This window comes from Chlamydotis macqueenii, chromosome 3, assembly GCF_036417535.1.
Source record: "Chlamydotis macqueenii isolate bChlMac1 chromosome 3, bChlMac1.mat, whole genome shotgun sequence".
In the NCBI taxonomy this organism is placed as follows: domain Eukaryota; kingdom Metazoa; phylum Chordata; class Aves; order Otidiformes; family Otididae; genus Chlamydotis; species Chlamydotis macqueenii.
Window position 1 is genome coordinate 62,004,701 of NC_141558.1, and position 26,284 is coordinate 62,030,984.

At 34.9% G+C, this 26,284-nt stretch overlaps 1 protein-coding gene across 3 annotated transcripts in view; it reads right to left on the bottom strand.

Moving 5' to 3' along the window:
- HBS1L (HBS1 like translational GTPase) overlaps positions 1-26,284 on the bottom strand; it is a 60,984-nt gene that overhangs the window by 31,695 nt on the left and 3,005 nt on the right. The window contains exons 2-5 of one of the 3 annotated variants that reach the window (XM_086743448.1): positions 25,683-25,748; positions 23,739-23,876; positions 21,228-21,422; positions 15,635-20,553 (exon numbers count right to left, since the gene is read on the bottom strand). In XM_086743448.1, coding sequence (XP_086599574.1) covers positions 19,067-20,553; positions 21,228-21,422; positions 23,739-23,876; positions 25,683-25,748 — 1,886 coding nt within the window. In that variant the 3' untranslated portion in view covers positions 15,635-19,066. Of the gene's footprint in view, positions 1-15,634; positions 20,554-21,227; positions 21,423-23,738; positions 23,877-25,682; positions 25,749-26,284 lie in introns of those variants that run through there. The other 2 variants (XM_086743447.1, XM_086743446.1) reach the window with 2 other exon arrangements.

Consider the following 26,284-nt stretch of genomic DNA (forward strand, 5'->3'; position numbering starts at 1 on the left):
CCCAGATTTCCTAAATTTACCAGCTCGCTAGCCTTTAAAATATTCTCTCTGCATAAAATTTACTGTGCACTCATCCCTATAGCCCATCATTTAAATTTCTTTGGATGTAACAGATCAGCGACAAGGTCTGCTGCACATGTGAGAAGTTCAACATAAAGAAATCCTTTCTTATGCAAACATACAAGGCAATACAGGATAACTAGGAAAGGAAAGTTAAATTATTTTTCAAAGTCCCTCCCACTCTTCCGTGATCCTAGAAACATGACCAGCCCTTCAAGGAGCACCTCTGATAGCAAAGAAACACCACGTAACCTTAATAAAAATACCACATGTGAAAAAAATTCAAAATAAAATGTTACTTTAGTATTATTATACCAGTTAAAAATACTAATTTTTAGGAAAACGCATGACATCATATTTCTATGAAACGCAATATACAAATGGATGCTACTGAAGATCCACAGCACTTATGAAAATAATGCAACAATCCAAAATAATAGAAAAAGGCAACTTGCTAAGTCACCTTCCAGGGCCAAGACACACTGAAAACAATTCTCCAAACAAGAACACTGAGCTTTTTCTTTTTAAAAGAAAGGTTATTTCCTAATGAAACCACAGTCAGGGGTTTTCCAGGTAACTTCATCTTGTTGTTATAACTATTACCTTCTCTGCACAGTTTCAGATGGTGAATATGCCTTTTTTTTTTTTCATGAAACTGGGAGTAGGCATTTTCACTGAAAAAATACTGAAAATAAAAATGTCTACTTGCACCTGACTACAAGAATTTTTTGTTTTGTTTTTAAGGTTTGATACAGCAGGAGGGACAAGGATTACAGCAGGCTACTGAGTGATATTCCTGATTATCTTCAACACAGGCCAGGTCTCTGTGGCTCACAATACACAAACAGCACAACTTGCTACCCCAAGACTGAAGTTCCAGAAACAGTTTGCTTCACTACATACAGCTGCAAGAACTGGATGTGCAGTACGCACAGTCAGAAGGACTGGCAGTCTCGCCTGTTACAGTTAGCAGGCGTTTCTCATTGCTCAGGCTTTGCTTTCAAAGCTTGCAACTTTTCAGCAACTTGAACTCTTTAGTCCAAAACTTATTTGTTCAGGTGAGGTACCTGCCTAGGGCTGACTTTTTTTTTTTTTTTTTTCTTCCAGACAGGGAGAACAGGGAAACTGGAAAAGATCAGATAGAACGGTTTATTTTCAAAAACGGCACCTGAATAAAATATTATTTGTATAAATTAAATCCTTCACGTGATCTTTTCACCTTCTGAAAATTCACTTAATTTGGCCTTAGAAAACAGTTTGCACATGCTCTTATGGCTTACATTTTAAAAACTAAATGCCCAAAACACTTCATCAACATTCAATATTCAGCTGCTGTGGCTATTTTTGACCAGCCTGGACTCAGTTGTGTCATCTGAGAGTAAGTCCTACCTGTGGCATCTGTAGTTCCCTACCACATTAGTAAACTGGAGGTCTGAATCTGCCTCGGAGGGGCAAGAGGAAAAACAGTATAGTGAGCACTGGCAAGCAGCAAGACATGCAGATTATTAAGGAAAGACAAGGACCACAAGAATGAAAATCAATAAAGCAGAGAAGATTAAGTAAGAGCTACAGTGACCATGGAAAAAAAAAATAACAATATTAGTTAACAATCTAACTTGGGGAAAAACTGTGTGTAAGGAGAGGGAGAAAGTAAGAGGCCACATACTCAGTGACAAGTAAACATGCAGAGCTAAACATCAGCAAAGGAAGCAGAAGAGGATCAGAACTGAAAATGAACGCAAACTATGATAGGAAAAAATTGAACCTGGAATGAAAAATAATCATGGCAGATGACTGGAAAATAGGTAGGAAACAGGGAATGGCTAGATAAAGGGTTTGGAATGATAAAGTGGAAAAAAAAATGGAACTGCAATGAAAACCCTGGAATTATGTGAGGAAATGTTTGTTTAGCGCACAAACAGGAATTAAACAAAAAAAAAAATTGAACATGACTAAATAAATTAGAGGATGAGAAGGATGCAGACACTGACATTAGATCAGGCTGAAATGGACAGGGTGGAATGTGTTATAATAAGGCAATAACACATTTTATGTCCTGCCTGGAACTTAGCCAAAATTTCTGGAGTTTCACCATTTCTCTTGCCATCAACTTTTCCTCCCTGACTGAAGCCAAATGATACAGAAAACAAGAGTCAGCTACTGCTGCATTTTCTCACTCTTCTTACCTGAAACAAACACCTCCCCATGGAACTCTTCCAGTCATTATGTCTTATTCAAATTACATGTATTCAAATACTCAAACAGCACAAAATTAACATTAACTATTAAAGCTGTTTTTTCTCTGTGACTCTATTGCAATCATTCCATTGAATGGTGTGCATTTAATTTAGAATACCTGATGTCCCACAAAAACCTAATGTCTCAGAGAACAGCATAACATATAAAACGTTTTATTGACCTCTATTACAACTGCGAGCATTCAGTGTTTTAGCGAATTAACCTAGTATGTCTCAATATCTGCATGCTTAATAGAACATTCCAATTAGCATCTCCCTCTAAGAAGTTAAGTTTAAGCAACACATGTCAACAAAGGAATGCATAGTTCAGCTCTGTATGCAGACCATTGGTATGGTCTTTCCAGAAACACTGATAATTGGTCTTGTTTCTATTCACAGTTAATATATTAGGGAAAAGAAAGGCATTATCATGGGAGTAAAAGTCTCGATTTCCAGTTTCACTAAGCCAATTCCTCCTGTGTAAAAGAACGGAGATGTGCTGTACAGAAAGGTAGACTGAAGGGGACATCTGTTTTCTTCTAGAGATTACGCAAACATCAGCTGCCTCTTTTGATGTTTCTGATACGTAAACATGTAAAGGTCCAATAAGAATTCACAACAATCAAAACAGCAACTTTCTCATCCGTCAAGTTTTTGAAAAGAATGTCCCTGCGGTATTTCTCATGCCTATTGCTTATAGTTAAATGGACTAAAATCCAGTCTTTCACATAATCGTAACTCAGTACAACTCATCCTGTAACTACTGAAACCTTGTTTGTGGGAGGTGTATTGCTTCGCACTCTAGCAATGCCAGCGATGCCCCTTCTCAATCCGTAACTGAAGCTACGATCTGCTGTAAAAACTATTTATTAGACATTTGCAGTTATTCTGTAACAGCACCTTTACTCTCCCACACATACACAACCGTAAGTCGTTGGTAGTGTTTTCTAATTCAACGAATTTTTCTTAAATGACTGTGAATTGTCTTTCACTGAGATTTAGAAAAAGCTCGGTCTGCTATTTCTGAAGTGCAACTTCCTACCATAAATGGTCATGTAAAGAGCAGAGTCAGCACTATGGGCAGGATAACCCTAAAAAGACAACCCCGTCAGCCAGACACTTAATTGAACAGAATACACCGAGTCCATGCAAATTACCAGAATTTCTGTTAAAACCTTGGCCCAAAATGAGTATGTAAAACTGAAAGTACAATATGTACATTCTATTACAATTAAATTGAATTTCCAAAAATAACAGACAGTAATTTCAGGTTTAATTATTAACTAATATTATAGTACCAGAGGATGGTGCTATTTGCCTGCACATCATCCAGGTAATTCAGAAATAACATCATGCCTTTTATGCTTTGATGTTATCTACGCAAGTACATTCCTGTTGATTGTACTGCAGAAGTACAAGGTATTTTACAGAAGAAAGCTTTCCTGATCCACAACTTCTATTTATGCACCAAAATTACTTCAGTATGAAACAGAAGTTAAATTAAGAAGAGTGAACAAGAAAAGCATACTGGCAAACTGATAGTATATAAAAAGTAAAATAATCTTACATCTCTTGAACTCTTCCACAACCGTTCTGCAAACTTTCTCCAGAAACTTAATGAGGTGGCCTTTTAAAGTTGCAGAAGAAAAAAAAAAAATGTATTTACTAATCCTGCAAAATTAAGTATGTTGAAGCTGCAAGTATTTTCAGCATTTGTAAGTTCTGGAAAATTGCATTTTGCAAACTTTTAGTGTAGTGAGAACTTCAAAGTAAGATTAGCTAAAACTTTATTTAATTTAGGTTCTCTAAACTCAACCCTCTCACCCTGCTGGTGACATTACAACCACACTAGACCCTGACTGGGTCAGAAAGCTGACATATCTGTGGGAGAATTAATCATTTTTCTTTTCTGAGAAGTCAGTCAAATTTGAAAGTTTTTACTTGCCCACACATTCATTTATTTATTTCTCTGCAAAGTCAGGCTGTATAAGAAAGATACTTGATGCCCCTCCATGTTTTATGGCAGTGCAGATTGCAATGTCACAGCATAGGGCACATTTCACAGTGGAAGATTTATGGCTTCAGAGGACCAAAAGAAAAATCTAATCATATAAAAAGAATTTAGCAGCAATTGAAAAAAGCAGTTCAGGTACTTACATGATTTCAAAGAATCTAAAAAGTTCACCAGATTAAGTATGGTTTAATAGAAGAAGAAAAAAAAATAATAAAGGTCCAGCAGTACAGCAATTCTTGAAAGCACTATGTATACACACACACCCACCTCTTACTGTAAATTGAAACACAAATAGATTTAATATCAAAAGATAGGAATTGTTCATGAGTACAAGAGAGCCAGACTCACTGACTGACTTTTGCAATTCTGCTTGCAAGGTTATGGTAATTAAATAGCAAATCCTCAGAGATGTTTCCTTTTAATTTGTGTTTTTTTCCTTAAAAAGACAAAACATAGACATACTCTACTTACTTATTTTACAAAAAGTCAGGTAACGATTACAATTTTGAAAGCTTCGCCTATAATGAAGATGAAAGGAAGTGACAGTATGCATTAGAATTTCTTTAAAGGTAAAGACAGTTCATATTTCAAGTGTTTTTACTTTTTATAGTGAGAAAAGTGACTTCATCATCATCTTTGCCATGCCCACCACCTCCTACTCAACAGAGATGGAGATATCTTCCCAAGCCAGTAGTTACGGTACTTCTCTGGGATCTCACAAAACTAGGTACAAAGTCCTTACTAAAACTGACAGAAACTGTAGATATGTGAATCATCCACAGCACAGTAAATGTTCAGATGCTTGATGGTTTGGGGAGTTTTTTTTTTTTTGCATTTTGGCAAGCTACAGTCTTTCAATTAAAAATTATTTCACTATAGACTACTAATCGGCTTCGGGCATGAGCCTCAGTTGAAAAATAAAACATCTTTGTGTGAGATGTTCCGTATCTGTTCATAAACAGAACTCAAAGCAGACCTATCTCACATTTTTGGTATAAATACTTAATTGTCAGTTAAATTCTACAGTCCATAACCATAGTGGAGACTTGACCTCAACAAGAACTGCATCAGGACATTGCCCTGCTTCCATGAAGACAGAAAATTTCTACTGAAGAAAAATATACTATGATACAGAGACAAATGAAGTTACAGAACTTTTTCTACATGAACTATAAATATAACAAACAATATAGCAAAGACTACAGCAACTCTCTATAGTGAAAGCTACAATTAGATACAAAACCATGAACAAAAAGTTGTTGCCAACAAAAAAACCCTTTTAATATGGTAAAAACTATTGTGCTATTATAAATCCTAAAATAAAAAAAAACATTAAAAGATATTATTTTGACCAAAGAAATTAGACACAGTAATTTTCTGAATTATGAACAATGTTTAGTGCTTGTGTTTCTCGACCAGAAGGGATTTTAATAAATTGAGGAAACTGACAACAAGCAAGCTGACAGTATTCACCAGAATGGAAATAATGATGCTGGAAGGCAGGCTCCAATGAAGATTAAACCAGTAAAACACAACACTGACATTGTATCAGCTTGCCTGCTTTGCAGAAATGATTGTGTTCTATGTAAGACCTCCAGCTCAGTGATTAAGCAACATCTTTTACTCCGGATAGAAAAAAAGCTTCTGAAGGAACAAGGACAAGCAGTGAAGTAGGAACTAGCATGTTACATGTAATAGGTGCTCTCACTTTTTAAGGCAGTTTAGAAGAACAGTTTCTGCTCGCGTGCCCCCAAGACAATGAGAATTTTTTTCAGAGCAGGTATTTGTAGCTGTGCACATGGATGCCTTTACTTAAGTAGTTAACTATTGTATATAAAATTTTTGAAGAACAAAAACAAGATGTCTGCTCGCATGAACTAATAATACAGCTGACAGAATGATGTAAAAAGTACCTCTAATAGCTGAAGAGCCCAAAATATAGAACTTCCAGACCTAGCATCAGATAAGCCCCTAATTACCAAAGAGCTGTATTAAAAGATGGAGGAGAGAGTAGGAGATACGATACTTTATAGGGTTTTACAAAACAACATAGCTCAAAAGGTACTGTAACTTGAAAATCCTACCTGTTTTGCTATTCCAACCAGTTTCTTAATATCCAAAACTTAAGAAGCTACTGGAGATTTAGAACCTTCTAAAAGAATAAATGATACATTTAACTGAGTCTATTTTAAAAACTTGTGAATCTTAAACAGTCTAAAACATACATTTAAAAGCCACCTGAACAATTACTTTGAAGAGAAAAATTTTAAACGTGTTCAGATTTTTACCATTTTTAATGTACCAGAAAGAATAAATGTTAAGAAAGGACAAGCTGAAAACAAAAGGCATTAAAATGCATTGTTCTCCTTTGCACATGTAAATTAGGTAAAGTCAAACATTTCACACAATCTGTTCAAAGGAAATTTGCTGAGTGAACATACACCTTTTATAGTATTCGTTTTACTAGGAGTAAATGTAAAATAATGAAGTAAAACACATACACTTATCAAAACCAAGCAAAATAATTAACAAGGTGCTGTTTTTCCTTTTTTTTTTTTTTTCCTCCAAATTAGAGACTAATATTGATCAAGTACCTGCTCCTCCCCTCCTTAACTGTTCCAAGACTGAGGGTGGGGGGAGGTGGTTTATGCCATTAGTTCAATTTTCCATTATTCCTCAACTACAAAATATTAAGTAGCTTTTTTACAAATATTAACTGCAGGATCACAATTCTTCAGTAGAAATTTCAGAAACACTACTTAAAGTTTTAACACTTTTTAAAATCTGATCCAGCCTCAGATAATTAAAAGGAAAAAGGATGTATAAATTATTTCTATGTAGATGGTACAGTTCAAGTATCCTGTAGACATTTAACATCAATTTTAGGAAGATAACACCCGGAGAAAACACTTAAGATTTCCTCCTTTTAACTGAATTTTGTTTTCATAGAATCATAGAACACCTTGGGCTGGAAGGGATCTTTAAAGGTCATCTAGTCCAACCCCTCTGCAAGAAGCTGGGACATCTCCAACTAGATGAAGTGTGTTCACTTTGAAAGTTAACATACTTTCAGTGTGTTCTTACATCATGAAACCACTGGCTGTAGGTGCACCATCAAAAAGACATCTCTACAATACACTTGCAATTCAATATTAAAGGTTACATTTTACAATGTGCCATTATTAGTAGTTTCACTTTTTATATTAGATACAATTTAAAATCAGAACATCTTCCCATCATCATCCAGAGTCTTACTCCTCTCCCTAATGCTATTTTCCACTCATGGTGCAACATCAGAAGAGAAACAAAGGGAAACGAAGCTTGAAGTCTGGTCACATTCTTACCTACCAATTTTTGGTACTATGTCCATAACAATGGGGTATATGAAGATGTGTTATTCCACATGTGACTGCTCGCTACTGGAAGAGACCTTGACTGGTCATCATTATTCTAGAGAACCAGTATTTTATTCTACCTTACTACTGGGATTCAAAGCTCAGCTTTTCTGATATAGCTAGCTACATCACCACTAGCAGCTGTTGCTGGTACACTTTCCAGATACTCCTCTGCTGTAAATGACTTTTTTTTCTGTATGTATCCCCTAAACTTGAGCAACTCTTGCCATTTGGAAAAAAAGAATCATAGAATACTTTGGATTGGAAGGGACCTTTAAAGGTCATCTAGTCCAACTCCCCTGCGAGGAGCAGGGACATCTGCAACCACATTAGGTTGCAGATTGCTCAAAGCACAGTCCAACCTGGCCTTGAATGCTTCCAGGGATGGGGCATCTACCACCACTCTAGGCAAAAAAAAAAAAAAAAAAGTATAATCTCAGTTTTGTCCTCAGTGCTACACAGATGGTAGGTCACACACAAACCTACTCAACAGTAGTTGTCTTTAACAAAAGACAAATAATAACTAAATACATCAACAGGAAAGGATGATCACATTCTCAAAGCATGGCTTGCGATGCAAGCTGTTAGATAAAGCACGTTGAAACTACTAAGGCATATTTTACTGGCACATAATTTTCTTCTAGATCATTTCTGTCAAATTTTCTGTTTGTCTTCTCTGTAATATGAGGAGGATTCAACATCTACTTTTGCTGCTTCGTTTAATTCAAACTGAAGGCACCTTGCTCATTTCCTAAATAAACAGAATTAGTTTGCTACACTGCTATCTTGCCCTGTTCATATATAGAGCACGTTTGAGGAAGGGCAAAAATGCAGAGGAAGCTATGGCTATTAAAAAAAAAAAAAAAAGAATATGGAGAATTAGCATTCTTTGTTATTTAAATGTGTTAGTGGCAACACATTTACAGACAAAGAATCTTCGAAACCTAGGTGTGAAACTGCTAAAGATCTCTGAATCTAACTTGCAAAACAAAGTCAAGCTGCATCAATGCAGTAGGCTGATCAAGCATACTGAATTTATCTGCAGTCCAGAACTTCTGCAGTATTAAAAACAAAGTATTAGAAGGAAAAAAAAAAAAAAAAGGCTAAAAAGTTCACACATCTATTACTACAGTTTTAGAGATAAATCTTAAGCTTTCTGAAAAGCCACAAAGGTACTTTTCCTGGACCACAACTGTACACCACACTTAGCACAAACACTTAGCTACAACAGACTATACACCAGAAAGACATCATTCCTGAAGAAACACATTATGGATGCTACCAGTAACAACGGACATTATTAAGGATTTAGGGAATCTAAAATTAATTAGGCGATTAAGCTGACAGTAGGGCTTTCAGTAGCTAACTGATATAAAATCCTAGTACTAAGCTCTAATTGTATTTATCAAGGCAACTGTTGCAAGAAGTGCAGATACTGGCCAAGTTTAAGTAAGCAAGGTAAAAGTATGCTACTTGACATACATAGCAACATACATTTGAGAAGTATAAAATAGATTTTAAGAAATCTGTTCTGCATTAAAATTTAGGATGTTTATTAAAATTCTCCACCCTTCAGCATAAGAAATGTATTCACTTACATAGTTAAGTTTTTCCTTTTTAATTGCAGTATGTTTTGCATTGTATGCATTACTTACCTACACTTGCATTATTTATGTATATTATTACTCTGAAAGTTTCTTTATTTCACATTTTCCTATGAACTCCTCTGATGCCAAACACATATGAATTAGAGTTATCAAAGATGAAATTGCTTAATTAAGTCTAGAAAAAAATGAAGACTGAATATCGCCACAATCTAAATAAAGGAGATTTATGTTTAGAAAATAGCAAGCTATGTATAGACGTGATGTGAAACATAGCACTGGAGGCTCTATTCTTCATTGCCAGAATCATTCAGAGACACAGACTAATTTATAAAAAGCTGCGTATCTGAGTTTAGAAGAAAAATTTAATATAGTAAAATACAACTTGTTTTAAATATGCAGATGAACACCAGGAAAAGTTCATTTGCCAGTCTGAAGAAGTGTATTTCACTCTATCGTGAAATTCACTCTTCCTTGATGCAGTGAAAGAGTAGTTAGACACTTGACATTTACAGTAGTACCTGCAAGCACACAGATAGCATCCACAACCTTACAAGAGTTTGTTTGTACACATATGTTATCAGAAAAATAGCATTAAAAGCACACAATTCAAATCACATTTCCACCTTGAAGAATGTTTACTTAAAATCTTTAAGTGGCATTTTTCCTCCTTTTTCAACTTAAACATTCAGTAGCACTTGGTGTATATGCAGTTCACCATCTTGCCAAGTTGACAAGCAAAGTTAGTCATTTTCCTGTTTATGCAGGTCAGCAATAGGGAAGAGGAAAACATTAAAAATAGGAAAATGTGATTCTAAAACCACAAAAAGTGGTAACAAGGACTCAAACAAGGAGTACTCATAACAACTTCAACTCATATTTTGGAATTAATTAGATATTAAATTTCCATTTAAGCTGAGCAGTAAAAATATGGAAGAGCTGAAGTAACAACCAGTCAAAGCTCTTCCATGTCGCTGCCAATTGGGCATCACAGCTTCTGCAGAGACAGGTATTTTCCATGTTAAATTTTGAGAAGTATGATACTGTAGCAACATATCCAGAACACAGTACAGAGATAAGGTAGGTATTGATAACAAATGCTACAGGGAAGGGACAATAGTATTTGTAGTGAAAGACACTTAGCATAAAGTAAAGTAATTTTGGTTTAAGCATGCATTTTTACACCCTCCTGGCTTTTTACCTTTTAACTTAATATCTGAATTCTCACATGTGTTTCCTATTAGCATTAAAGCTCCCTTTCATCAGTAACTGATATATTTTAAATGGTTTCCTTTGCTCCCACAATTTCGGATTTGATATGTTTAGATGTCTTACTGGTTTCTAGAGCTGAAATGCATTGGTTTACAACTGCAAAGCACTACTGTCTCAGCCTCGTCAACAGCCTTGCTTTGAGTACTCAAGTACAAACTTCAGGTAAAACTTAAAATGTTTAAACTGATATACAACAGCACTACAGCAGCAATTATTCATCCTTAAAACAGGATTTTAAAAAAAATGTGACTCTAACCATACCTTCCTGGCACTGCAATCACATGTGAGAACTTAGTAAATTCTTCACTTTACCTTCGAAAGACAAATAGAAAATCAACTGATGGATGATCTTTACCATGACCTGAAGGGACTGAGACAGGCCACTGTAAGAACAAATAGAGCTACTGTACCCCCAGGATCTCTGGTTCTTCTGGAATCCCAGTTCTAAAAAGGACACACTATTTTTATTTTATTTAAGCTCTCAAGCAAAACACCCAGCTTTCATACATGATATAGTAAACTATGAAAGTTGTTGACTTTGTGTTGGTTTAAACTTTGTCCAAAAAAAAAAGTAAATGAAACCAGTGTTAAAGGACCATAAAAAACTTAGAAAAAGCCTGGAGTGTCACTTTTTCCAGTGTAGGTGTACAGTATGTATAGGGAAAATCTCAAAAAGGTATCTCAAAGGATTTCAAAAAGCTTTTCATTGCTGGTGACACATTTTTCCCTGAAATAAGCCACTTCCTTTCTAAAACCCACACAGTATCTTAGTGTCAAGATTCAGTAACTTCTCAAAGTCTGTGTATATATTTTTCTTACACAAAACACGGAAGTCTTAAATTCTCATTATTTTCCATGATTTAAGATATATCATCAGTCATGTCAGATTTCAAACATTTCCATTCAGTAAAGAACACATTCTCTTTGTCACAGACTGAATACATACTGTATCTAAGTATCATTAAGTGCAATGGGCTCTCATCATTACAGCAGGTATTTGAGAACTGTCATGTTACTGAAAAGTTAGCACAGCCAACTGAAGCTGGGGAGAAAAAATTCTTCTGAGCTACCCAGGTATAAATAATGAATTTTCAAATGTGCAAAATCAAACCATTAGAGCCCAGTATGATAAATGGAAGTAAAACCTGAGGGACTCTAAGCTAATGAAAATATATTGTACATCACCATTAAACTTCAGAATGTTTGCTTCTCCAGGATTTCTCTGGAATTCTCCCTATAAATAAAATCCAAAATATCAATTTGTTTTTTCATTTAAGACTTCCAATTTCATTTGTCCATTAACCACAAAGCAGAAGTGATAAAAATTATTGTTAAAGCACAATAATCCACATTCTGACACTTTGCACTAGGAAGCAACTGCTATCACAGTGTCCACAGTGCCAAAAAAAAAAAAAAAAAAGGACAGAAAACATATAAGTATTTGTCCATGGACTGAGAAACACCCATGATTCTTAACCAAAAAACAAATCTTGCTGCATTCAACTGAGTGAAAAGAAAAACCTAACTACATTAAGCCATGTTGTGGTAACATTTGTGAGATTTTTGTTTATTTGTTACTGGTGTAAAGCAAAACCGAAGGAAGATAATTTATACAGCAGAGGCAAAAAAAGAATTCTAGAAACCTGGAAGATAAGAACATTAACAAAATGCAGGCTAAGCACCTACTGATTTTACTTGTGGCTTGTATTTTTGAAACTTGTCTTAATAGCTATGTAAAAAATGTGAATACATGCAGTATTAATAAAAATCATAAATCAAAAATAAGTGCCAGTGAAGAAATACTTGCTTCTCTATTAACAACTAATAGTCCAATATTTAGAAAACTAGACCTGAGTTTGAGACTTGCGCTCTATTCCTAGATTATCTGGCATACCATGAGTAAGGCTTTTCAACTTCCTGTGCCTTACTTTCGACTCTTTACTGTGAAGCTTGTTTCTTAATAAACATTCATACACATAGCTCTATAAAGGCCTGTTTCTTGGTGCTATTCGTGGGAAATTACTGTAATACAAAATAGCCAGTGCCTCCACGAAGATAGCTCAACTACGAGAATAACTTCATTAAAAAAAGACAAGATTCCTTGCTACCCCAACAACAATCAAACTAAACATGCTCAGTTGACAGTAGTTTTAATTTCCTGCAAGGACTGCACATTTACAGACATCTGACCTCCTTCTTGCTCATACATAAGTAAAACCAAAAATCTTAGTGTCATAAAGTGGTTAACAATTCCGTTAATGGTGCCTGAAATGGAATAGAATCTAGCTCGCTCACCACTATCTGTATTTGTTCTGCAACACTAACATGGGCAAAAAGAAATGAAAATGTAATTTAGCCAGAAAAAGCAAGCAGAAATGAAACGAATATGCACAGAATGCAGATCCTTTTGACTAAGAGGGTACCATTTTTACATAAACATTTTTTAGAAATTTGAACTTTAAGAAAGGTTTTTCAGAGAACCCATAAATATCAGCTAAATTTCATCCAACCAAAACTATTGCTTCTCTTGACTATAGTGAGAGCAAACTTATTACAGTAGTTCATTTCAAATTGCAATCTCTGAACATCCCTGATACCCACTGTTGAGATTAAACAAAGGACGTCTGAGAAAGGCTACCTATGTCAAGAACATATGTCACAAGTTTAAAAGAAATTTATGTCAATGTTTCATTCTTTGATTTTATGGACAAAAAGACTCAAAATAGCCAATTGAAATATTAAAATAATGCCCATCTTCATCAGCTATTACCACCATACATTGACATGATGATGAGTAAATACTTCACAAGCAACTCTTCTGTAAAATCTCCATATTCTCATTATAAAAACAGTGAGACAATTTTCACTATGTCTTCATAAGGTCTGTACATCTTAACAAATTGTCCATGAGTTCTTTGAAAATATATAATTTTAATCTCTGCAGTCTACAACCAATTTACAGGTTCAAGTCTTCTTCTGGCCATTTTATTGCCAGAAAACTGTAGAGAAGGGCGATAGTTTATTTTCTAAAGGAATCCTACCAACACTAAGGATCCAAATCAATTATTTGACCAACCGACCACCGACATACCTCAGAAGTCTCTGATAATTTTTTTAAGGGGCCATTTTTAAGTATGCAATGTAATGGATCCACAAACCAGGTAAAGAACACTTCCATGATGACCTAGACACCAGAAACCCATGAACCATTTAATAAGAATCGTTCATCTCAACAATCACCTAAAATCACAAACTGTAACTAGCTTTTACTTTTGGTGAAAAATGTATACTTCAACAAACAGTCTGCATAAAGGAGCAACCGGCTGTATAGTACAGCAATACTAAAATAGAGACGCATTCCCATTGAACTGCATTAAGACAGCAAACTGGGAAGACCAAAAGAGCTTTCTTCAATAAATAAATCAATCAATCACCATTGGTTTTTATTTTTGTTTCACCACATTCTTTTCCAGTGTAGACTAAACACCTTAGTTCGACAAAAGAAGTTCCTCTTACTCCCCCACATAAAATTCTGCAAGGTCAAAACCATTAGCACACAAAAAAGTACAGATAATTTGGACTGATGACATTTCCTCATCATCTAAATAGCAGTTTGAATATAGTGAATTGAACATAAAATCTATTTAAGAGTTTATCTGCTGTCTACACTTCACACAAACTAAAAAAGTTTAACTTTGTCAGTTATCCATAAAAATTCAACTCAATTTCCAATGAAACAAAAAAGCAGAGAACCCTCCCCCTTCAGCACTTCAGGAAGTTTATTTTTACTGCATGAATTACAACGTGATGATTTTTTTCTCTTCCCCTCCCCCCCTCCCACCACAATTAATAATCAACATTTAATACAAATACACTAACAATTTTGAGAAGTGGAGCACTTTATATTTGAAAGAGATGTGAATGATTGTGTGCATAACCCTAAACTACCGCTCTTGTACAAAGGTACTGTAATACGTTATATACATTTCATAAAGACAACCTATATCCTAACTTCATACACATATTATGTATAGCTGTCCATTTTTGCAGTAGTAGTAGTTCCTCTTTAACTTTTTGCTTAAGTGTAGATTTTCCAAAACTGTCGATAACTGAAAAATGCATTTGAATTACATGATTAGAGGAAATAGGGCAAAACACAAAATTGCAAACACTACCTCACTGCACCACTTAGTCTCTTAGAAATAAGATTTTGAAATATTATTGTGCAATAGTTCCAGAAATTCAAGTAGCTTGCTGCCTCTAACGCTCAAGATCCTGAGAACTGTCTAAATAATTCAATAATAACTCATTTATTTCTGAACAAAAAAGTAAAAAACAGGTATGCGAAGTTTTAATCCCATGGGGTTTTTTTTTAATCTGAAGCTTATGCTCCTAACAGTCCATACTCTTCTAAAAGCAGAACTGTTTTCTATTGTAATTAAAAACAGCTAAATATAATTACATTAAATCACATCCCAAAGGGTACAAAGCATGAATAATTTTTTATATCCCAATGGGGGCTGTTATTTTCCTACCCTTCTCATACTTCGACTTTCAATTTACCCTGGTTTCCCAAAACGAGTTCAGATAGAAATCAGCTAGAAAAAGGAAACCTAAAAGAGAAAAATGGAACAGGTATTTAGTGACATTTTAAGAATGTGGATTTTAAGAAATCAACTGTAGTAGTTCTAATTTCTACTATAACAAAGAGCTTAAGAACTAACTTTAGACAGTTGCTTTTTTCTTATTTCACTGACATCCTTTCCTTTTTAAGATCCAAATAACATTTAAAAATGCTATCTAAAAAAGCTCAAAAAACCCATTTCTAACCAAAAGCAAACTGGGACCTCAGTATTGTATCTGAAGACACACTAGCAGATTACATTTTTTGCCCTTCTTTCTCCAAAGGAATCTTCCAAGGAGAGAAGTATGCCCAGGAAAAACTAGATAAGAACTGGAGCCTGTTTCCATAATAGATACAATCATTATGGAACACTCAATCACAACTCTATTTCTATCAGGTATGTAAACAAGAAACTGTAATTAAGCCAATCCTTTAAGAACGCACATTTTATTTAGGTACATAAAAAGCAATGTCCACAAGGCAATTTTATATTAAAAACATTCAGTAGTCCCTTGAAAAATTATGTAGAAAATAAATTTAATGTACAAAATACCTCAGGAGTATACAGTCTGAGTACCAAAGTAGTATGTCTATGTAGCTTAACATTATCATTTTTATGTCCGTATGCAAACACAGAAAAAGTACTTTGCAATGTTAATATGTGAATTCCAAAACAAGTAACACAATTACCCGTATCAGACAAAGAAACACACTAGATGCAAAATGGAGAGGGAAAAGTTTTATACCTACATCAACAAAATAAGCTCACTATGTTAGGCATAAAATAGATAGATTTAGTTAACAAGAATTCTAACATTCACTAACTTTCTAACAAATTCTAACACTCGCAGAAACACTGCAGTGCAGAGGCCAAACACAGACTTCTTACATAAAAATGGCATATGCCATAATATCATCCAGTATTCAAAGACTATTAAACCTGCCACTAATGACAAAAATTCCTAGGAATTGTGAGGAAATTAAGGAATACTTAAGGAAATTATGAAAATACTTGTTTCATTTAAGAAGCAAATACAGTAATATATTACCTTTTGTTTATAAAACTGTAAAATTTTCCAAGCATGGAAATAAATAACCTCTGCTGAAAACTCATCGGAATTCAGGTTTATCCACCACTTAGGCACCTCTGCAGTGTTCAGCCTGTAGGTCTGTGGTTTGTACTAACTCAAGGCTCACTTCCAGATTCAGGATTGCAAATGGAAGAGAAATCCCTTCCCTGCTCACTGAACAGCATGTATTGCTTCTTTAAGATCACTAACAACACTGAGACAAATGCAAAAGAAAAAGTATTTATATATTAAAATCTAGCTACCTAACAAGATCCAAAGTTGTTTACTAAGGTATCAACCCCACAGTAAGATCCATGATAAACACACAATGCTGATGCTCTTTGGCTTAAGTCACTTGTTCAAAATTTCATCTGCACGAAACCTATGGCAAAACTGAAAAACTGAGCTCCAAGTACTACACACTGCCACCTGTTACTTGTAAATATTTCCAGTGGAATCCACGGGACATGCATTTAGGTGTATATCCAGTTTAGGCTCTAAAATTTTTTAAAATGCTAAGAATTTTTATGCAAAGAAGAGCAGCCACGGGAATGAGAAAACAGACTGAAAACAAAGATAAGGTCAACAAGAATAAGAGAAACGATTGAGAGAGAAAAACGAAGCTATTCAATGAAAATTTTTAAAAACTGTATGAATTAGAAATCTCTACCTACATTAATTAAGGCCTCAAGACTACCTGAAACATAAGAAAGCAAAACCACCTGACAATATACTAAGTATGACAATGCCAAACTTTGTCCTAATAATTTACCTTTAAAATGTAGGATTTCTCTACTGGAAGAATACATACAATTTTGGAAAAAGTGAACTTTACAAAATTTTACAGACTCTCCAAATAGGACATTTTGCCTCAGCTTGGACTTTTAAGCAGTGGGAAGTTAAAACTTGAACTAACTACAGAGAAACTGATTGTTGAAAAGCACTTCATATTGAAAAAGCACTTCATATTGGAAAAAAAAAAATTGCTATTAAGACTAATTAATAAAACAAGCAGTATACAATCAGTATCAACCAGACTTCTATAGGACGTCTTCTCAGGAAATAAATCCATTATGTTGCTGCTCATGAACTTATCAGATCATAGTATGTACACTGTATTGTATTGTTTACACTTCAATGCTTTAAGGCACTCAAAATAGGTAAGGATACAGATGGCTAGATTAACATGTCAACTAGAACATAAACACTGCAGCACTGTCATTATATAAAACTTTTATTAGTAAGAGTAAGAAACATTAATTTCATTCAAGAGGACAGAGGTCACACTGCTCATAGTCCTAAATGACAATAACATCAACTAGACTAACAAGCAAAATATACAGAACATGAAATTTGTACCTGAGAGCACTGGAACATGTTTTATTTTTATTTAGAAACAAAATTGTAGTGCAACTTGAAGTCAGGAATAAATCTAAAGTTTTTGTCTTCTTTTTGATGCAACATGCTCAACAAAAATTAGATTAAAACTAGATGAAAATTACACCTACTGTTCCATACTAGCTGCCAAGTTTAGCATGAAAAAGTGTGTGGCGGTGTATGACCAAACGTATTTTTCTAGATGCAGCAGTATCTTTATTGCATTTATTGCTGTTCAGGATCTTAAATACTGACACTGACATTGGAAACACATTAGAAGTAGTAAAGTGTACTAAAAGGAAAGTTGAAACATACATGCAGTTACTAATTTGACTAACAGGGGCACCAGAATCTGGTAATTATCGGCTAAAAAAAACCTAAGTTCAGAATGTCCCGATTCTGATCTTCCATAGAAAGATGCAAAGTAACAGCAACGGGTGCAAATAGTAGAAGAGAATATATTTCCATTACCAAAGGAAGCTTTCTTCAAAACAGACAAGAGGCAGACACAAACAGCATTTACGATTTGCCTGATTTTTTTTCCATTGAGCAAAGACTTTAATGCTAGAGTTGAATGAACTGTTATTCCAATACTTTTCTGAAAGAGTTGAGAATAAACCAAAGAATCCTAGTGAAACTTCTCATGAAATACATGCAACATGTATATGCCTACAAAATAGCCATTTTAAAATTCTGAATATCACATTTTGATGGCTGATTAGAGTGTGAACAGGGAGGAGGGCACACAATTTTAATTGCTCGCTCCCCTACAAATTTGGTCCTATCAAAAACTATACATGTCCTATCACAAGTAAAACTGTCAAAACCTGAGGTCAGTGAGGCGTTTAAAAACAAAAGGTATTTCTGTCGTAATATTGTCATCAGTATAAAGACAGAAGAGAATAGTGACATTGACTGGAAATACCAATTACAAGAATGGCAGTTTAAGAGCATACCTAATGAGAAAATCTAACTTTAAGAACATTTAATAAAACAGTTGTAATATAAAGAGGTTCCCATTCACCAAACTGTACACCATAGAGCAAAACTAAATTACTTTACAAAATAACAATTCAGTGTTCTTCCCAATGAACTGTATCTTCAACACCGAAATATATACAGTGTTTATAGAATTTTGTACATACAATATCTAAATACTAACGTTCAAGAATTTGTAAAATTTTAAAAAGTTAAATTGTCAGTGAAAATTAGGCAAAAATAAAGATATTCAGTGCAACTGCTTAAAAGTTCACATACAAATTTGTTACCAAACAGTGAGAATTGTATATAGGGCGATTAAAAAAATAAAAAAAAAATTCAATTCTGGATTATAAATAAGTCCTATATAATTACAGATTTTTTTTAACCATGATATAAACACTGATTGTTTCTTTTTTTTTTTTTTCTCCCCCACTACTCTCTTGTAAAAGCTCTTTTTTGGTTAGCTTTCACAATATCATCAGGAGATGCTGATTTGAAATCAAATGGTGTTATAGCTATTCTAGGACCAGTCTCCTTGGGTTTTACATCTTGTACTTGTCTACTGTATAGAAAAGCTTTATGCATACCAACTGTGCGTCGCTTATAACCTTTAGGAGGATAATGGAGACATAAGGTTAAAGCAAAAGCTGAAGGCCTTGCACGCAGTGCCTTCACCCATGAAAGGGACAAATCCTGACTCTTAGAAGCAAGCCCTCTTTTGGGTTTTTTATTTATTTTGGCAAAACCAGAAGATTTTCCTTGTTTTTCTTTTAAAAGTTTAGTTTCATGGCTTAAAATATTTGACTGTCCTACCACATTTTGTTCTGTACATACACCTGCATTTTTTACAAGGTCACTTAAATCAATGTTGGTTTTTTTAGAGGGCCTCAATTCAGTTACTTTGAGCATGGGGAAGTCTGTCCTTTCTTGAGTTTTATCTACTTCAATAGCCTCTGCTATTAAATCAGAGAGTGATAAATTCTCAACTTCCTTTAGTGGAGAAACTTTAGAGAGGGCTAGAGAAGACAAAGAGCCTGTTAGCTCTGGCATCCCACCTGACGTTTGGGGTTGACTTACTAGTTGTGACAATGGTGAGGTTCCCAATTTCGTATCAGTGACACTTGCTGTTGACTGGGTATAAAGATCAGCCAAAGAGTAACAGTGGCTAGCACTGCTTTCCTGGTGGTCTTGAAGTAAGTCAGCCAATGATGTACTTCCAGACGTTAACAATGGCAAAGCAGCCATGTCTGAAGATGGGCTTTCTTGTTTTGTACTTTGCACAAGTGAAGAAAAATTTTCAGGAAGTTCATTCCTTCTACTTACAGTGTGACTGCCTTCATTATCAAGAGCCAGTTTTCCTAAATCACTTGTTAAACACGGAGAACTGTAGAAGTTTGCATTACTATTACAATCAGAAGTATTTGAGGAAACAAAAGGAATGCTGTCTTCAAGACTCAGAGAATCACAAAACACATTCTGCATCAGCAAGGATTTCAAGTCCTGTGTTTCCTTGCATTCCAACTTCTTAAGGGAAGAATTTCCAGATGGGTTATTTCCTATGCTAAAGTAAGTGTCTTCACTGTCAGCAATCAAATTTACTGCATTAGCACTTTCTGGTAGTTGATTCTCTGCCTGCTTATTCACAGATTCACAAAACAATCCTTTACACAAATCATCACTGAAAGAAGATGACAGAACAAGTGAAGACGATTTCAATTCTTTCTTTTCAGATGTAGGTATATTGGATTTTTCAGCATTAAGAAGCATTTTGTCATTTGTAATTAAAGAGTAACAAGCTGAACCATTTTTGGCTGTCAAGTTTTCAAACCCAGGTTTGTTTATGTTGTCAGCAACATTTTCCACTGCACAAGAGAAACTGTCTGTACCAACACACATTTCTGGACAACAAAGTAAGTCTCCTTACCTTACAATAGCCAATAATTTTCAGATGGAAGTGTGGTCACAACGAAATATCCAATTTTTTAGAAGTAGACAGCAGCAACAAAACAAAAAAAAAACAAATCAAGAAGAAACATGAAAGGCATTTAATTACTAAGTGTTATCCAAAGATATGCAATGTTCTACAATTAAATTATGGGTATCTACTGAAATACCTAAGAAACTTTAGGTATGAGCAAAGAACACCAGTAAAGATGACAAAGATTTAAGCATAAACCAATATAAGAAAGTTACTGTACAGACGCTACCAAAAAAAAGGAGGTATTGGGGACAGTAGGTCAGTTCACCAAACAAATAACGGAAGTGCATAAAGCTTAAAGATGCTGTCGAACTTTTAGGACATGTATTCACTCAGTTAAGCCATATATTAGAAATCAGAAATTTACTGTGAACTGTAGATGGTTGCAGTTTGAATTTAAACTGACACTAAGGTTTTATTTTGACTTCTAGCACAAGAAAAGCTACTGTTTCCTTCAAATATTTTTAGAACAGAGAAATAGAAGAGTAAGTTGGTCTTTTTAAATTCTGTAATAAATGACTAATGCAATAACATTTTCACGGTTTGTAAAGTCAAAATTAAAACCATACATAGAAATTAATAATTTTGAATGTAAACAACTAAATAGAAGTATACCTTTTGTTGTCTTTCCTACAATCACAGCGTCCTCATTCTTGGTCTTCACATTTTGCTTACTGCCTTGTGAAAGCACAAGATCCAAAGCCTTCTGTACATCAAATTTACTATCCAGTACTGCTTGCACCATTGCTTGCTCTGGTACAGACTCTGCCAAAACTTCTCTCATTTGATCAAGGCATGAATTAAGACGGGCTAAAAGAAACATATTACTGTTATAAGCTGCACAAAAAAAAAAAAAAAAGTCTTAAACGGCCCAACCACTAGCACCACACATCTGATTAACAAAAACAGGAGAAAAATACAACAGTAAGAGATAAAACCTTTCAAGATTAATTTCCATGTCTTTCACTGCCATGATAAACTTTGCCCCTAAACCCTGCAGAATATTTGACTAATTGCAGATATTGCTATAAGGAACACCACTAACTACTATTTATTAGTCTATAAAGTCTCCATATTGAAATATTTTCATGTTGCAAAATTAACCATCTTCATTTCAGAGAAGAAATAAAAACAATCACCTTAAAATTATCCAAAGTCATTTAGTAAGTCAACATGGAATCCCACTGAACAGCACATTTAAAGTGTTTACAGATGCTATAACTAACACTCAAAGTAAAGCAGCATTTTTGGGGGGCCTCAGGCCTTAACAACTGAAAACTCTGGATCAACATGCCAGGTTTGAAACTACATGCAATATTTAGCTTTCCTAAAACTGTAAAACACTTTTTGGTTGATAAAATCAATTTTCTTTGAAGTATATTTGTGCAACTAGTGTAAGCCTAGGTTAAGATAAGTTTAAGTCTTGACCTGCTGCACAATAGAGACTGAAAATTCACCAGGCTGCCACTCACGGGAATTAGTGTGCTGATCAAATGTACAAATACGAGAATAGAATAAAATCTTCCTGAATATCACAGTTTCTGCCAGTTCAGACTTTAGAAAACAGGAACTAAATAACAGGAAGACAACTACAGATTCTTTACTTGAACACCTCCTCAAAGATGGTGACATTTAAAGAAATTCACTAAGAGAATTCAACACCACAGAATTCCAACTTCCTCAAGGTTACTTAAATCAGCACCCTCAGTTCATAATCCAAATGGCAAGTCAATGTTGTCCAGATATTTGCACTGCAAAACAAGTACTGGCAGAGCCCTGCACAATGTGCTGGTTGGCCATTTTATTATCCAACAGTCAACATGGACAATCTTGCCAAACTCTGCAGCAAGACTGACCACAATCAATAATTTTGTATTAATGGCCAGCACTGCACACTATACCAAACATAACATGTCTTGCAGGACCACTTCTGTTTTCACAGTAGAGATTATTATTTTTAGGTTTCTTTTCCATCTTTTTCTGGTCCAGAATATTACTTTCCCTCTTGTTCCAATATAAATTCTTAACTGATTGAATCTCTCAAAAGCGTTCTGAAAAACCAGGGTACCATATTGTCTAGATCACCTGTATCCACATACTGGCTGATTCTTTCCCCCTATTCTCTCAGAGGGTGGGGGGAGTGAGAGAGAGACTGCGTAGTCTGGTCCCAAACGGGGCTGAACTACGACACCTCCACAGCATTATTTTGTGCTGTAAAATTACACCCCAATTTATCATATTTACCCATATGTCTATGCATTATCATAGCTCATACCAATTTACTTGACATGAAGCCTAGACTGTTTCGATTCTATGTATTGCTTCTGAATTTTCTGCACCTGGTTTTAAATAACAAATTTCATTCATGCATTTTATCGTCTATTCATTCACCAACATTGTAAAAATAATCCTGATTATTCCCAAAACATTAAAAACTAAGTTAACTACTAATACTTAGGAAAAAGACTTGTGATATCGTTTTCACAAGGCATGTAATTAAGCTATCAGACAGCAAGCTTAAAATAAAGCAAGTATTTTTCCCTAGTCACTCAGCTCAGAAGCCGGCTCGTAACGTGGAATTCGCTGGCTGCAGGACGTAGTCTAATGAATTCAAAACAGGGTAAGAAAAGACTGTAGAGGATATAGATATCTAAAGATATTTACTACTATTTCAAGGAAATGCGTGACTTTGAAAACCTGTCAAATACTGCTAATTGCCATGACGTGGAATGCAATACAAGCAAAAGATCATTCTACAAATACTCTGTTCCTCATGCTCTTCCATAAGCATCCATCTGCAGAGTCAAGACCTTGAGCTACATGGATGCTTGTCCTGAACCAGTATAGCTGTTCTTATGTCCGAATTTTATATCAAATCCCATTATTTCTAATAAGAAACTAAGTACATATTTCAATGTATGTGACCAAGTTACAAGTACTACACAAAAGGTAGTCGCAAACTTGAAGAATCACCAGTGAAGCCATGCTCGTGAAGGGTGTTGTTCTACAAGAAGATTACAAAATTGTGAGCAGTGTCAGTTAAGTAAAAAACATTTAATACTATTTTAATAAGTCTTTAATTCATAAAAGAAATTGTTCTGAGAATTATTTATATTCTGTAATTACCTCTATCAACTTCAGTCAACCGATGATTGCATGTAAAATAATCACCAGTATCAGCTGTATCTTCATAGCCATATTCTTCTTCTAACGGCTCAGCAAATGTTGCTGGTTTGTCTCGTCTGGAGTAGATAAATTGAGCTGCTGTGTTAGGTAAAAAAACAAAGTATTAAAAAAAATTCAAATATTTTTTCTCCTTTAAAACAATACATATCTAAGGGGGAAAAAAGTTCAGACACTGACCTGTTGCAGCAGTCAAAGTGGCGGGATGGGAACGGGACACAACTGCATAATGACTACTACCTGAACACTGTACAGAGCATATAGCAGTTCATGCTAGAATATAAATAAGTCATCATCACACTGAAACCACAGGCTGGGCAATATCCTTCTATCCATCTAATGCAATAATTCTGCAAAGTTCTATATTCAAACAAAAGAATATACTCCAGGTTTGAAAAATATTGTGGTCTGTACCGAATTAACATCTACAGCCTAATGTCTTCAGAACCCTACCCCACAATTATTTATTTATTTTACCACAGTCACAAGAAAAAAAAAAAACAAAAAAAAAAAAACCTACAACACATTAAGGCATATACAGATAAAACTTCTTGTTGAACATAAGCCCCAGTTATTACATACTCTCAGAAACATACAAAGTCTAATGTAAACAAATTTCCTTGTGTTATGTAATACTCTTTCCAGCTCTGAAATACATACTGAAAGTACATGTATATCCAGAAGTTAAGTAGTATAACCTTAACAACTGCTTCCCAAATGCATACGATTTCATATTTAATTACCATAACTGGAGGAAGTATTAAAAGATTGCTATACGATCCAGATCAGATTATAAGTGAAGCTTATGTAAAAAGAATTCTTAGGAAAATTACTGTGCACAAACAAGAATTAGTTTTGCAATTTAACAGTTTACACCTGAGTAAAAAGTAAACATGTTGCACATTTTCATCACAAAATACAAAGCTACCTTAATTCTTAGAAAATGTATGAAAAATTCTAGCAATTAAACTTAGAAGTTGAATGCAAGATAATCTGTTTGGGAATGTAACTGCAAATAATAAAAATACACATCTAGATTCGCTTATCTAAAATCAACAGGATGACAGAGGAACAGATTTTTAAAGACCTAATTAACTCAAGTACCTGTTGCCAGGTTTTGCCACTGTGACTACATCACAGTCAGTCGCAGTGGATTTAGATCCAGCCTAGTTACCTGCAGCAGCACAGCTTCACATCAGCCATACTATTTTGAGGGCCTATTCAGCTCTAGAAACACTGCCACCAAATCCGGGGAAACTCTGAATTGATAATCTTGACAGAAATTCGACTGGAGAACACAACCTAATGGTCTACAGTCGGGTTGAATTCAACTGGGCTGAGCTGCTCCCATTATGCCTTGCCTGAGCACACAGCATCACTATTTTTATACCTACTTTGCAACATTACAAATGCAGGAAGCCTTATTAGCTGCACATGACCTCACATGAGAACGGAGGCCAGCAAGGACCAGTGCTGCATCCCACAGTAAAACTCCCTACTCCACATTGAGTCAAAGTTGTGTAGAAGGTGTCAACTACCAGGGGCAGAATCGCAACTGTTAAGCCCAGCTAGATCCTACTAACTATTTTAAAAGATAGTAAATGTTTCAAGATTATCAACACATTCCCATAAATCAGGATTTTACATTATCAAGTACATTCTGGCCATCCAAGATAATATACTTGTAGACTGAAGATGTGCCTAGTTGTCTAATGTGCCTTCCAAAAGCACAACAATGCCTAACACTACCTAACTGAGTTTAATAGGATTATGGCCGATAAGCATTTTTGAAAAGTTTCACAAGCTTTTAAGAATTGCTTTATTCTAGAAATAATTATCAGGGTATGAATCAATGGACAATGGTTATATGTAATTATTTGAACTAACCTGTTGAAGGAGAAATGCAATAATCATCTTCTACTGATTGGCCATATACATCATCATCTTCAAAATCTATAAAGCAGAAACAGTTAAGATTAGTCTGCACAATTTTTAAATACTTCACCTTATAATTCAAAGAGTAGCTTTTACACAAGGTTTCAAGAAATTATGCATCTGTAGTATCCCAGAAATGCAGTTAAGTACTGTTTATTTACTCAGGTAAGAAATTCTAAGTTACACCTTTTACATTTAATACTCTATTCATTAGGAATGCTGAAAATTTTCCAGAGCTGCCATGCTTCACATCTCCTTCTTCAGCATCTCCTTTGGAAGGCTGCCCTCACAGTTCAGACCCGACTTTCTACAGTTCCACAAATCTTTACCCATTGCACTTCTCTTTATATTTCTGCTTGACCTCTCAACAGTCTGAGCCACAGACAGTTCAGTTCCAATCACTACTCCAACAGCAGGTTCAGCATTTTTACTCCATACCAACTTCTCAGTTTTTTCTCTAGTCTATCCTCATGGCCATCTACCTTTCAACTCAAGTTCAGCAAGGCAAAAAACACAATTCACAATTCTCTTTGAATATGCAAAATCATTTCAGC